Source organism: Pan paniscus, chromosome X (assembly GCF_029289425.2).
Source record: "Pan paniscus chromosome X, NHGRI_mPanPan1-v2.0_pri, whole genome shotgun sequence".
NCBI lineage: Eukaryota > Metazoa > Chordata > Mammalia > Primates > Hominidae > Pan > Pan paniscus.
The window spans coordinates 32,516,429-32,530,211 of NC_073272.2; the positions used below are offsets into that span (position 1 = coordinate 32,516,429).

A 13,783-nucleotide genomic window follows, 5' to 3' on the forward strand; every position below is an offset into this window, starting at 1 on the left:
CTCAAAATGGAAACTGAATTCTGTCCATCTGATTGTGTCATACACAGAATATGCTCAATAAAAACCTTGGATAGTGATAAAATATATTCTGTCTTGAATTCCTTTTTTTCTTTAGGGTTCTGTAGCTATAGCTGGTGCTGTTATTCGCTGGCTAAGAGACAATCTTGGAATTATAAAGACCTCAGAAGAAATTGGTGAGTGTGTTCTAACAAAAGGTTAGAAAATCTGAAAAATGACACATTTCAGTATTTTATCTCTGCAAAGTAAATACTTATGCTTTGCCCCAAATGTGATCCATAAATTATATGGATCCCTATTATGAGTTTGACTTATGCAAAAGACTATCTTGTGAAGATTTATAAAACAAGGAATTGACATAATTAGTGGTGGTTGTTAATAAACTGGCAATGTAGGGCATAAAAATTACCCAAGTGTAAAATTGAACACTGGAGATTGCCAGAACCTGCAGATAGAGAAGTTGAGTTAAATTTATCTGATGAGAAAGAGCTTTAACTCTTAGATTAGAGTGAGCATTAAAACTCTGGTACCTATAATTTAAGTATTAATACGGCTGTTTTCAGTCTATAGATAATTAGTTTGAACTTACCTACTCACTCTTTCATCCACTTGCTTAACTTTGCCTGAAGGTGAGACAATCAGAAATACATTTCTGATTAGGGACACACTAGAGGCCACTTTTTCATCTCCTAGTCAGCAACCTTAAAAATAGTGGAAATGAGCTAAAATACCTTAAATAAATGAATCTGGTTCCTTGATTTCTTGAGCTAGGCTACATTTTAGTGGGGGGTATTTAATGTGAGAGAAACTCATTTCTGTTGATCCTAGCATACTACTGTAGTTAGCAACATTTTGCTCTACCAATGAATTGGAAACCAAAACCCCTGTCCTAATTTTTCTAATTTTTAAAATAGGTATGCTTATATAATAATACACAATATTTGTGTGATTTTTGTTTTGTTTTGTTTTTAATGTTAGAAAAACTTGCTAAAGAAGTAGGTACCTCTTATGGCTGCTACTTCGTCCCAGCATTTTCGGGGTTATATGCACCTTATTGGGAGCCCAGCGCAAGAGGGTAAGTATTGAAAATATGGAGTGCTTTTGGGGATCTTGATTTATTTACCAAAGTCGTTAATAACTTATTAGTTTCTTATCTATTTTCAAATAATTATAATGTGTTGAGAAAACCTTTTCTTTTTGGAGAATATAATTTCAGAAACTTTAAGCTCCAAGAAGTTATGAATCAGCTGACAATAACCCCTGCCATATCCGTATTCATGTTATCTTTTATCTTCATGATGTCTGTAAGTTGTATAGTGAAGGGACATCATCATAATGAATACTGATTCAGTTTTATGATGCCATCATCTTTTCAAATGTGTCATGAATTTTTTCATACATGAATGCAGAATTGTGAAATATAAGGACTTTCTGAGTTACTTAATGATTATGTCCAATTTTCTCTTCCTGGACATTTCTGTCTACCAAATTTGACCTTTTCATATTTGAGATATTTCAAATTGATTGGTTTATATCATTCTAATCTGAAAATCTTTGTGCGTATTTTTAGGATAATCTGTGGACTCACTCAGTTCACCAATAAATGCCATATTGCTTTTGCTGCATTAGAAGCTGTTTGTTTCCAAACTCGAGAGGTAACAAATATGGGCCTGTTTTCTTGTACTTAGTTCACTTTATCACTCTTAAGTTACATGTTAACACCCGAGATTTATTCAGTACTGAAAATGTAGTTAATCAAATATTAAGGCTGCCTAAATACTAATCTAAATATAAGCAGGGTTTTCCCCCTTTTTCCAGCTGTCATTACCTTCTAAGTTCCTGTTCCCTGTCAGGCACTGGGAATTTTATGGTTGTGGGGAGGCTGAGTGGCACACATTAGGCAAAGGAAACAGCACAAACATAGGCATCAAGGCAGAAAAACAGGGTGCAAAATAGAGTTGTATAGCTTAGCTGAATATCAAGGTGAATGCAGAGGTGTAGTGAGAGAAAAGGTTGGCTGTGACCAGATCAAAGAGGGCTTAGAAGACCAGAATAAGAAGTCTCAATTTATTCCATAGGCTCTTGGAAGCTCTTGAGAGTTTTTGAGTGGAGGATTGCCATTTTCAGAGATGTTACTATGAAATAGATTTATAACATTAATTGCACTGGTTTATTTAAGATTTTGGATGCCATGAATCGAGACTGTGGAATTCCACTCAGTCATTTGCAGGTAGATGGAGGAATGACCAGCAACAAAATTCTTATGCAGCTACAAGCAGACATTCTGTATATACCAGTAGGTTAGTAAGTCTTCATTCCTTTAAACTCCCAGAGTAATGTTTCTTGTGGAATAACTAATTCTTTGGGCATATGTAACCACAAAGACATTGATGGAACTCTCTCTCCTCAGTGAAGCCCTCAATGCCCGAAACCACTGCACTGGGTGCTGCTATGGCGGCAGGGGCTGCAGAAGGAGTCGGCGTATGGAGTCTCGAACCCGAGGATTTGTCTGCCGTCACGATGGAGCGGTTTGAACCTCAGATTAATGCTGAGGGTACATTTAAAGAATGAAATGTTCAGTGATATACTGTGAAAACGACCTTAGTGCACGGGAGTTTTGTTTTTCTGTTTAGTTAAAAGTTAAGGAACCAAGTAAAATAGTAAATGTTATCATTGCAGATTCGGCTGCCAAGCATATTGGGCTTCACTGAATAAATGTGAATGAGAGAAATCGTTGCTTATCAAAAGAACTTCTAAAATCACTTTTTAAAAATCATTTGCTTTTACTGTTTATGGTCCTTTAGTGTAGGATAATAATACTGCCACACTGTCAGGTATAGCTAGTTAGAATAGCTTTTTTTTTTTTTTTGAGACGGAGTCTCACTTTGTCGCCCAGGCTGGAGTGCAGTGGCGCAATCTCGGCTCACTGCAAGCTCCGCCTCCCGGGTTCATGCCGTTCTCCCGCCTCAGCCTCCCGAGTAGCTGGGACAACAGGTGCCCACCACTACGCCCGCCTAATTTTTTTTTTTTTTGTATTTTTAGTAGAGACAGCATTTCACCGCGTTAGCCAGGATGGTCTCGATCTCCTGACTTCGTGATCCGTCCGCCTTGGCTTCCCAAAGTGCTGGGATTACAGGCGTGAGCCACTGCGCCCAGCCATAGCCTTTTTTAAAGTGAGAAGGAAGATATATCAGCCACTCATCCCTAATGTCTACACCAGATCATCTTTGGTGCCAGTGGCCCAGTTTTAGGACATAATTAGCCGGGTTAAGAGACACTCTGGTAACTTTTAAGCATAGCAGGACTAACCTGATGAAGGCAGCAACAATTTAAGTAAGTGAACATTAGATATCTGATTCACTGTGCTAACTAAGCTAAGCCACAAGCTGTGATCAGCACTTTTACTAAAATGTAGTGATGCAGTTCTTAAATTTAAATAAATGTAGAAAAATAAGGTTTTATATATTAGAATTGGTTTTATAACTTTTTAGAAACCTATGCATAAAATAGCATCAGCTGGGAATGGTAATTTGTGCCTATAGCCCCAGCTACCCAGGAGGATCTCTTGGCTTGGGCCCAGGAGTTTGAGTCCAGCCTAGGCAACATAATGAGACCCCTGTCTCTAAAAAAACAAAAGGAAAAAAAAAGCATCAAAGTGGATTTTGAGGTATTGGGAATAAGCTTTCAAATGCATTTTTGTTTGGTTTTCTGGGAGAATATACCAGTGTTTCTCAATTTTATTCATTCTTTTAACATATAAGAAAATGAATTATAATACTAGTAATTTTATAGTCAGATTATACCATGTACCTTGATTTAGAAATGTATTTCACCATCTGATATTCTGTCATTTTTAACTTTTGCAATACTGGATAAAATATGAAGTTCAAAAAATTTTTCTACTTTTCAAAAAAAAATCAACTTTATAATATGCAAATAATGTCCAGAGCAGGTATATGGCCTCTAAATGCCAATCTCACTCTTAAAGCAAGGAAGTTCTATGCCAAGAGAGCCATCTCCATTCTTAGGAGAGCCATCTTTGCTGGTGTTGAAGGCCTTAGCCTGGGGTTGATCAGTCATGCCCTATTGTCCTCCCTCTCACCAGCCCTCACTCCTCCCCATAAACGAATGGGCACCTAGGCATAGATAGTACATTTTGCCAGCAAACAGTTGTTTATAGCCAACCACAGGCCAGAGACTGTACTGATGTGGGGATATAGAGATGAATAAGGCCTTATCTTCTTATCTTCTTTTGCCCTTCAGAAGATTAGAGTATATTGGGAGCAGAAGACAAAACCATAAAAATTTGGTAGCTGACATCCTGGGGTGTGTGTGAAGAGAGAGGGGGGAATAGAAATGGGGCACTGGAAAGCTTTCTGAAGTGAGTGATTCTTGAGCCTTCTCTCCTGGGTGTTGCAGGCCTCAGGTGCTATGGAAAGTCTGGGAGGCTTGAGAGAAAGGTAGCCCCACATGGGGTTCAGCACCCTTAGAAGTGTACAGCATCAAGCTCATTTTTGTTTAGACTTTCTATTGTGGATTTCCACCTTTAAAAAATCTTGCTTTAAGATGCTGGGGTTGGGGGGCGTGGGGCTGTCCCAGAGGAATGCAATTCAAATCTTATGAGAAATCAGTATTTGTTAAATCCTGTGACTGAAATAAAAACGTCTCCTGCGGGGCGTGGTGGCTCACGCCTGTAATCCCAGCACTTTGGGAGGCCGAGGCAGGCGGATCACGAGGTCAGGAGATCAAGACCATCCTGGCTAGCACGGTGAAACCCCATCTCTACTAGAAATACAAAAAATTAGCTGGGCGTGGTGGTGGGCGCCTGTAGTCCCAGCTACCGGGGAGGCTGAGGCAGGAGAATGGCGTGAACCCGGGAGGCAGAGCTTGCAGTGAGCCGAGATGGCACCACTGCACTCCAGCCTGGGCGACAGAGCGAGACTCAGTCTCAAAAAAAAAAAGAAATAAAAATGTCTCCTTCTGGTCTTCCCACATTACAGCATACCCTTTTCCTCATACCCTTTCCCCCCAAAAAGAAGAGAAAACAGATCAAATGGGATTCCCCTTTCTAATTCATTACCACTTGTTTGTGAGTGGCCCAGTCTGCATAGCAGGCAGTCTGTCTGCCAATCTCCCTTTACCCTGCTGAATTTCCCCTATCCTGTTTTTGTTTGTTTGTTTGTTTGTTTGTTTTTGGGACCGAGTCTTGCTCTGTCACCCAGGCTAGAGTGCAGTGGTGTGATCTTGGCTCACTGCAACCTCCACCTCCCAGGCTCAAATGATCCTCCTGCTTCAGCCTCCCAGGTAGCTGGTACTACAGGCAGGGTTTTACCACATTGCTCAAGCTGGTCTCAAACTCCTGAGGTCAAGCCATCCTCCCTCCTCACCCTCCCAAAATGCTGGGATTACAGGCATGAGCCGCTATACCCAGCCTCCCTGTGTCCTGTTTCACTCCAACTTCCAAGCAAGCATGTCTTCCAGTCACTGGCAGTCATCAGCAACCATGTGCTTTCAAATCTGAGTCCTGCTAAAGCCCTACTGCAGTTTAATGTGTGCAATAATTTGTCAAGAATGTTGAGTGATCATAAGTATGGTACTAAGAACATCTCAGCAAACTACCTTTCGTTATGTGTTTTTTCTACCTTCTAATTCTAGAAAGTGAAATTCGTTATTCTACATGGAAGAAAGCTGTGATGAAGTCGATGGGTTGGGTTACAACTCAATCTCCAGAAAGTGGTAAAAATGTTTTTGTTTATTATTGCCACATTTTCTTAGTATGTTAAATAGTTATTTAAGTATCTAGGCATTTACACATAGCCAGGCTGCTCTGAAGAAAAGCATTATCATATGTCCAGAGATTCTAACATTTTGAAAACACTTTAAAGTTCTAAACACAAAATGTAAATTATCAGGTTGATATACATACTTTAACTTTATCCTGCCATATCTTTCCTTATTAGTTTATTCTTGGTACTTCAATTGACAACTTAGTCTTCCAAGAGTAAAATTATTTCTAGTTTCTTCTTAATGAAAAAAAAATCAACTAGAGTCTTCATTTTTTTCCCCTCTCCTCTTACTTTACCTTTTTGGGGGGCTGTCTTTATGACCTGAACCAACTGAAAGCTGTATTAATTTCAGAATATATTCTGCTACTTCCTAGGCTGATTCCAAGTACATAATGGGAATTCCTTTGGAATCAGAGAAAGAAATATACCAAACATAGTAAATTCGAACTCTTATAAATAGATTGGGAAGTGCTCTTAGCAGAAAAAATAGTGGACTATTCTACCTTTCAGTCACTTAGGAAGGTCAAGAGCTTAAGTAAACCATTTAGATTTAAACAGCCTTAAGATGCATAGTATTATTATTTTTTGCTAAAGGCAAGATGTGGAGCATAATGAATGGAACAATGGCAGATAATTTATTGAAGCATATACTTTTTTTTTTTTTTGAGACAGAGTCTCGCTCTGTCACCCAGGCTAGAGTGCAGTGGCACAATCTTGGCCCACTGCAACCTCCGCCTCCTGGGTTTAAATGATTTTCGTGCCTCAGCCTCCCAAGTAGCTGGGATTACAGGCACCCACCACCATGCCCAGCTAATTTTTTTGTATTTTTAGGAGAGACGGGGTTTCACCATGTTGGCCAGGCTGGTCTGGAACTCCTGACCTCAAGTGATCCGCCCGCCTTGGCTTCACAAAGTGCCAGGATTACAGGTGTGAGCCACTGCACCTGGCTTGAGCATATACTTTAATGGGGAAGAGTTGACAAATGAAATAATACCTGCCTTCCAACCCCAAAGTTAATGTATCTGTTTTTTAGGAGAAGCTTCCAGAACTATCTACTGCCACAGATAACTGTGGTCTGTATTTTCAGTCCCAGATGTTCCTATTTGAAGCTTTTGTTTTTCTCCTAAATAAGCTTAATATCTTTTGTTGTGAGACTCAGCTTCATTTTCCAAGATGGTGGCAATGTTTTTCTTGCTAAGACTGTAATTTTGAGAGACCCTTTACAACTAAACTTCTCAATCATAAGTACTTTTCTAGCACAGTGCTAGTTGCTGTGTGAGATATAACATACGTAAGCCTTGACTTCTTTTCTAGTTGCCCTTAATTATTGCTTATAGGAAATTGAGTTACATTATTTCTTTAACTAGCTGGATGTTTTAAAATGGCACTTTAAATGGCATGTTTAAAATGGCATTTTGTTTTGTTTTTTGTTTTTTGAGATGGAGTCTCACTCTGTTGCCCAGGCTGGAGTGCAGTGGTGGGATCTGTGCTCACTGCAACCTCTGCCCTCCGAGTTCAAGCGATTCTCCTGCCTCAGCCTCCTGAGTAGCTGGGATTACAGGTGCCTGCCACCGTGCCTGGCTGATTTTTTTGTATTTTTAGTAGAGACGGGGGTTTCACCATCTTGGCCAGGCTGGTCTTGAACTCCTGACCTCATGATCCACCCGCCTCAGCCTCCCAAAGTGCTGGGATTACAGACGTGAGCCACCGCGCCTGGCCTTAAAATGGCATTTTAATCCTCCTGTCTCCCTCCCTCCAACCCCATGCCTTACACACAGATACACAGTTCTCCTCACTAGCGGTTGAGGATGTAATTTTAACTGCAAAATTCCCACAAAATCAACTGATCATTTTTCCCTTGTTAGTGTACTTTACTATCAATGAATTTAAAATACTAAGAAAAAGTTGATAAAACAAACAAAAAAATGATATCATTGCTCCAATTTCTGCTATCAGCATTAATGATAAAAGTAATTTGATCTTTTGAGAGTTTTATATTTTAAAGAACTTTGTTTTTGTTTCAGTTAGGCTGCAGTGGATTTAAGCCAGTTTGATTTTTTTTTTTTTTTTTTTGAGATGGAGTTTCGCTCTTGTTGCCCAGGCTGGAGTGCAATGGCACGATCTCTGCTCACCGCAACCTCCACCTCCCGGGTTCAAGCAATTCTCCTGCCTCAGCCTCCCGAGTAGCTGGGATTACAGGCATGCGCCACCACGCCCGGCTAATTTTGTATTTTTAGTAGAGATGGGGTTTCTCCGTGTTGGTCAGGCTGGTCTCGAACTCCCAACCTCAGGTGATCCGCCCACCTCGGCCTCCCAAAGTGCTGGGATTACAGGCGTGAGCCACTGCGCCCGGCCTGAAAATGTTTTTTGAATAGATTTATGAAAAACACTCTAATATTTAATATTTTGGGGGTCTCTAAGCTGTATAATAAACTTGGAATAGTAATAAAATGCTAGTTGTATTCCTTTAAGCAATCTAAGCTATATAACTATATAAGTTATATGATAATAGCAATATAGATAGAATCCTATTTTAATAAACTTGAGAGGATATTAGAATTGCTACCTGTATCTTAACCTATGGGAAGAATATGAGGCTTGCTTAAGTTTCAAAGCAATTTGCCAATTTTGAAGCAATCATAATTATTTTCTTGTTTGTGACTATATTTGAATGCTTTGTAAACAATTTTTAACATACTTTTCATATGTGTTTAAAATGTATTGTCAGGTGCATTTTGTTACGCACCAAATTCTATTAAAAAAATAAAACTGAACTAATATTTTAGCAAACATAGGGTTTTAAATTCATCTTAGGACACTAATATAACTCTTCTCTCATAGCCAAAAGAGAACTATAATTTGAACTTAGGTGGAATTAAATAGATCATTTAATATATTTGGGGGAAGAATCAAGAAAGCTAAAATTAACAGCCTCCCAAAAAGTTATCCATAGGCTCACTCTGGCTTTGCCAGTGGAAGGCTAATGTTAGTCTATATGTATTATGTTCTTGGCTGTGTGGCATGCTATCTGTATTGTTTGTTAACTGTCATAAACCTTCAATATTGATTATATTTTTGATTTGAAGTAATAACTCTTTGCTAGCTTTTATGAATATACTATTTTTATAGCTTATTTTGTTTTGCTATCTTGTGATTCTTAACACAAATATTGTAATTATGTGTCTCTCTTTTGGTTTGCTTGACTGGAATTCTCTTCTGCTTGGATGACCACAGGTGACCCTAGTATCTTCTGTAGTCTGCCCTTGGGCTTTTTTATAGTGAGTAGCATGGTAATGTTAATCGGAGCAAGGTACATCTCAGGTTAGTTACTCTTTAAATTAGACAACTCTATTAGTTAGCTTTAATGTTTTCGTGTATAACTTAGCAGAAATTTTTCAGTGTTTTTCATTCTTTCTGTGTCTAGGAAGCTGGAAAATCAATTAAAGGTCTAATTAGTTAGACCAATTAATCTTTGGGGGCAGTTAGAAGTAAGAACTGTGACTCTGCTTACCCTTTTTAAATTTTTAATGTGATGACTTCTTTAAGAGGGACTACATTCTGCTGTCAGCTGCAGCAATAAGCAAAAGTGAAAATACTAATATTTAAATGAAAGGACTTTCAGACTGACTGCTGAAAGTTAAAGTATACTTTTGACATTAATTAAATTGTCTTTCAAATGTATATAAATTATTTTTCATAATCCTGAAAATTTGCTAAGCAAGTCTTAACTTTTCAATTCTGGCAAGAGTTTCAGCCAGAGCATGTCCACAGAGTTCCTGTAAAACCCTAAAACCAGGGAAGATTTATAGTTACTCTTATTTTAGTTAAAAGAATATCTTTTATGAACTGAAGTTTTAAAAATGATTCCTTAAATGAAGGGGTTGAAATGAAAACAATTATTTTTCCACATTAATTTATACTGAATAATCTTTTTTTAATAAAAGTAAAATGGCTCAGCATGTTATGGAATATATTGCATAATCTTATTAATTTATAATAGCCATTTGTGGAAGCTGCTCCTGGTGATAGCTCAATTTTTCTTAAAATTACTGGCTTAAATGGAAATGATGCTTCTTATTCTGTATGTTCCCATGAAAGTGAAACTTTAAAAAAAAATTTCATGATTAGGGTTTCATGAAAAGGCCTTGTTTCTATGAAAATTGAGACAGGTTGCATCTCTCTAAGCTAAAAGATGGGCTATGTGTCTAGAGTCTTAGACTTCTAAAATGCATGTGGTCACTATATGTAGGTTATCTCTTCGGTGACATACACTGCAATTTGAGAGGGCTGGAAATTGTTTGCCTTGGTAAACGATTAGCAACAGTGGCAATATTTGTTAATTTTGGAATTGGCCCTGTTTGTTGCATTTTAATTGTGAGGCATGATTTAGAAATCATATGGACTTTCTAGCTTAATAAATGATTGAATCATCTTCATTGCTTTAACTCCTGAATTGTATGCATGTATTATTGACATATATGGTTTTTGTTCCCCATTTCAGGTATTCCATAAAACCTACCAACTCATGGATTCCCAAGATGTGAGCTTTTTACATAATGAAAGAACCCAGCAATTCTGTCTCTTAATGCAATGACACTATTCATAGACTTTGATTTTATTTATAAGCCACTTGCTGCATGACCCTCCAAGTAGACCTGTGGCTTAAAATAAAGAAAATGCAGCAAAAAGAATGCTATAGAAATATTTGGTGGTTTTTTTTTTTTTAAACATCCACAGTTAAGGTTGGGCCAGCTACCTTTGGGGCTGACCCCCTCCATTGCCATAACATCCTGCTCCATTCCCTCTAAGATGTAGGAAGAATTCGGATCCTTACCATTGGAATCTTCCATCGAACATACTCAAACACTATTGGACCAGGATTTGAGTCTCTGCATGACATATACTTGATTAAAAGGTTATTACTAACCTGTTAAAAATCAGCAGCTCTTTGCTTTTAACAGACACCCTAAAAGTCTTCTTTTCTACATAGTTGAAGACAGCAACATCTTCACTGAATGTTTGAATAGAAACCTCTACTAAATTATTAAAATAGACATTTAGTGTTCTCACAGCTTGGATATTTTTCTGAAAAGTTATTTGCCAAAACTGAAATCCTTCAGATGTTTTCCATGGTCCCACTAATTATAATGACTTTCTGTCTGGATCTTATAGGAAAGGATACTTTCTTTTTTCTTCCATCTTTCCTTTTTATATTTTTTACTTTGTATGTATAACATACATGCCTATATATTTTATACACTGAGGGTAGCCCATTTATAAATTAAGAGCACATTATATTCAGAAGGTTCTAACAGGGCTGGTCTTAAGTGAACCACTGTGTATATAAATATGTTGGAAAACAGCTGTATACATTTTTGGGCAACGGTTATGCATAATATTTACCAGGAGAATTTTTTTCTTAACAAGCCAACATTTAAAATTTATGTTTTATGTCAATAAAAGAAAATACACTTTATTGTGACTTCAACTATATTTCTTATCCCTTACATTTTTATTTAATTGTCTTAGCTTAAAAAAAGAAGAAACTGTGGAATACTACAGTAAATATTGTTTTCAAACACAAGCAATAATTCAAATAGTTATTTTTCTTTTGAATTAATTTTAGACATATTTTGGATCCTATTGAGGGGATAAGAGGATGTCAAAAAAGTTAAATACCTAAGTAGAAAAAAATATAGAAATAAAGCCAAGAATCTCTTTCAGTTCAAATGTTATCAATTGTTAATAAGAAATTGCTATCTGGGATGACAGAATTACCTCTGCTTAGTATCTTATTATAACTGAAAGAAGGTTTATCATTACAAATACCTTCCAATGAAACCAAGAATTTCTCAAAATATTTAATGTCACATATTATAAGAAGTTACCTAATCCTGCTTCTTAACGTCAATTTTTAAAAATATCTTAAAATTACTTTGTTTTGTAGTAAACAGTGAAGAAAAGATTGCCTCCTAATTATTTTTTTCAATGAGTGCTGAATGGGAAAACATTTATATCTTACTATAAAAGGTTCTGTTTTGTTTGGAATCAATGGTAGCTTTATTGACTGTTCTGATTGTGCTGTTTCTAATTTATTGAATCTGCTAGGTTTTATTGATGCAGCCACCACTTAAGTGACATAAATATTATAGAAAGGTACTGTGAAATGATCACTTTGTGGCAGGGGTACTTTTAAACATAAATGTTTCTACAAAAGTAGGTTGAGTTCATTGTAAATAATTGTGAAAGCCACTGTTCAAATAATTTTAAGATTACATTAATTTTTCTATAAATTGGAAGATTTATAAATGTTTGAAATTGTACACATTGATATTTAATGACAAATTTACTTAAAATAAATTGACCCCTTGTTCTTACTTGCATTTCTCATTTACAGACTAGAACTTAGTTGAAAGTTAAATTAAGAAAGATGTTTCAGAGGCCGGGCACGGTGGCTGACGCCTGTAATCCCAGCACTTTGGGAGGCCGAGGTGGGCAGATCACCTGAGGTCAGGAGTTCGGGACTAGCCTAACCGACATGGAGAAACCCTATCTCTACTAAAAAAAAAAAAATGTTTCAGGACATGTGAAACTTGGCTGTTAGCGCTTGATAGGGCACACTCTGAAGAGTTAACCAACAGCCAAAGAAGTAATTTCTGTAATGATGAACACTTTAATCATTCTATTAGAAGAAACTACACTGTCCCATCTCAGCATTTGCAAAAAATAACGTTGGTAAGGTCAGCAGCCATTATCAACAGGGCCTTGCATGGCTAACCTTGACCACCATTGTTCTCTCAACCTGATAGGCAACACCTCAATCCTTTGTTCTCCAACTAATCAGTAAAATAAGTAATGCATCTCTGCTTCTGTAATGATATCTTAGAATTTTTAGTATGTTTCTTTTGAAGTGCCCAAAGCCCAATTCTTTGGGATATCTTTTGGGTATCTGGTATCATGTGGGAGTGAAGAAAGAAAGTTTTTGGAGAAACCAACAAATGAAAGCTGTGATAGCACAGAAGCTAATGGCATTGACAGTGGAGTAGGTAGTATTTAATCTGTAGTGTTTACAACATAGTAGATAGAAGTACAAAAATTTTTTTAACTATAACTCTTTAATAGCTTGTTTTATCTAGTAATATTTAAATAATGAAGTTTCCTTGATCCTTTGCTTTTGCAACCTAACAACTTTAATAATAAGTTCACACAATAAACAAATTAGTAGAAAACTGAGTGAATTTGTAAATCAATCTGATTTCTACTTTGTGTATACTTTATAGGTACATATCTTAATTCTGGCCTTATAATTAAATATAACCTGTGCCAAATATCGTAGACAAAAAAAACTCTCACGGGTATTTCCTGAGATTTCCCTGTCATCAAATTTAATGAAAATGACCCATTAAATTAAATTTGAGGACCATAAAGATAAATATTCTGAGAAGGAGAAGTTAGGTTAAAAACAAGTTTCTCAACTAGGCCAATATCTTTAATTGCCAGTTTTCATTCTATTTCAAATAACTAGTTCTACCTGACAGCATAACAGTTGAGAGGATGACAATATTTTATTTTAAAAAGCAGCTTCAGGCCTCTTTCAATTTTCCTGTTTAGTATTAAAATTTAGTTTCTTTTATTCTTTATTATTGAACTTGACAATATCTATCTCATAGGTTTCTTATTATTGTATGACTAGTTTACAAGTGGATTTCATAAATATGAAATCATTTAAGTAATCACCACAATATCCAACAAAGAGAAACTTGTTAAATAAATTCTGGTACAGCCATACAATGAAAATGTGTAGCTTTAGAAAAGAATGAGGACACTGTCTAGAAAGATATGGTATTTGGGATAAGTGAAAAAGCAAGGTGCGGAGTAGCATGTAAGTGTGCTACCCTTCTATTAGAGAGAGAGAGAGACAGAGAGAAACTAGAATGTTTGCCTATGCTGGAAGGACAGAAAAGCTGTTAATAGTGCTT

The 13,783-nt window shown here is 36.8% G+C and overlaps 1 protein-coding gene across 8 annotated transcripts in view; it reads left to right on the forward strand.

Annotated features, from left to right (window-relative positions):
• Positions 1–12,177, forward strand: part of GK (glycerol kinase) — a 77,067-nt gene extending 64,890 nt beyond the window's left edge. For 4 of the 8 annotated variants that reach the window (XM_034949424.1, XM_034949427.1, XM_034949429.2 and 1 more), the window contains 8 exons: positions 116–194; positions 997–1,093; positions 1,589–1,673; positions 2,198–2,318; positions 2,429–2,572; positions 5,674–5,754; positions 9,039–9,125; positions 10,306–12,177. In XM_034949424.1, coding sequence (XP_034805315.1) covers positions 116–194; positions 997–1,093; positions 1,589–1,673; positions 2,198–2,318; positions 2,429–2,572; positions 5,674–5,754; positions 9,039–9,125; positions 10,306–10,316 — 705 coding nt within the window. In that variant the 3' untranslated portion in view covers positions 10,317–12,177. The remainder of the gene's footprint in view (positions 1–115; positions 195–996; positions 1,094–1,588; positions 1,674–2,197; positions 2,319–2,428; positions 2,573–5,673; positions 5,755–9,038; positions 9,126–10,305) is intronic. The other 4 variants (XM_034949428.1, XM_057301057.1, XM_057301058.1 and 1 more) reach the window with 1 other exon arrangement.
• The last annotated feature ends 1,606 nt before the right edge of the window (positions 12,178–13,783 follow it).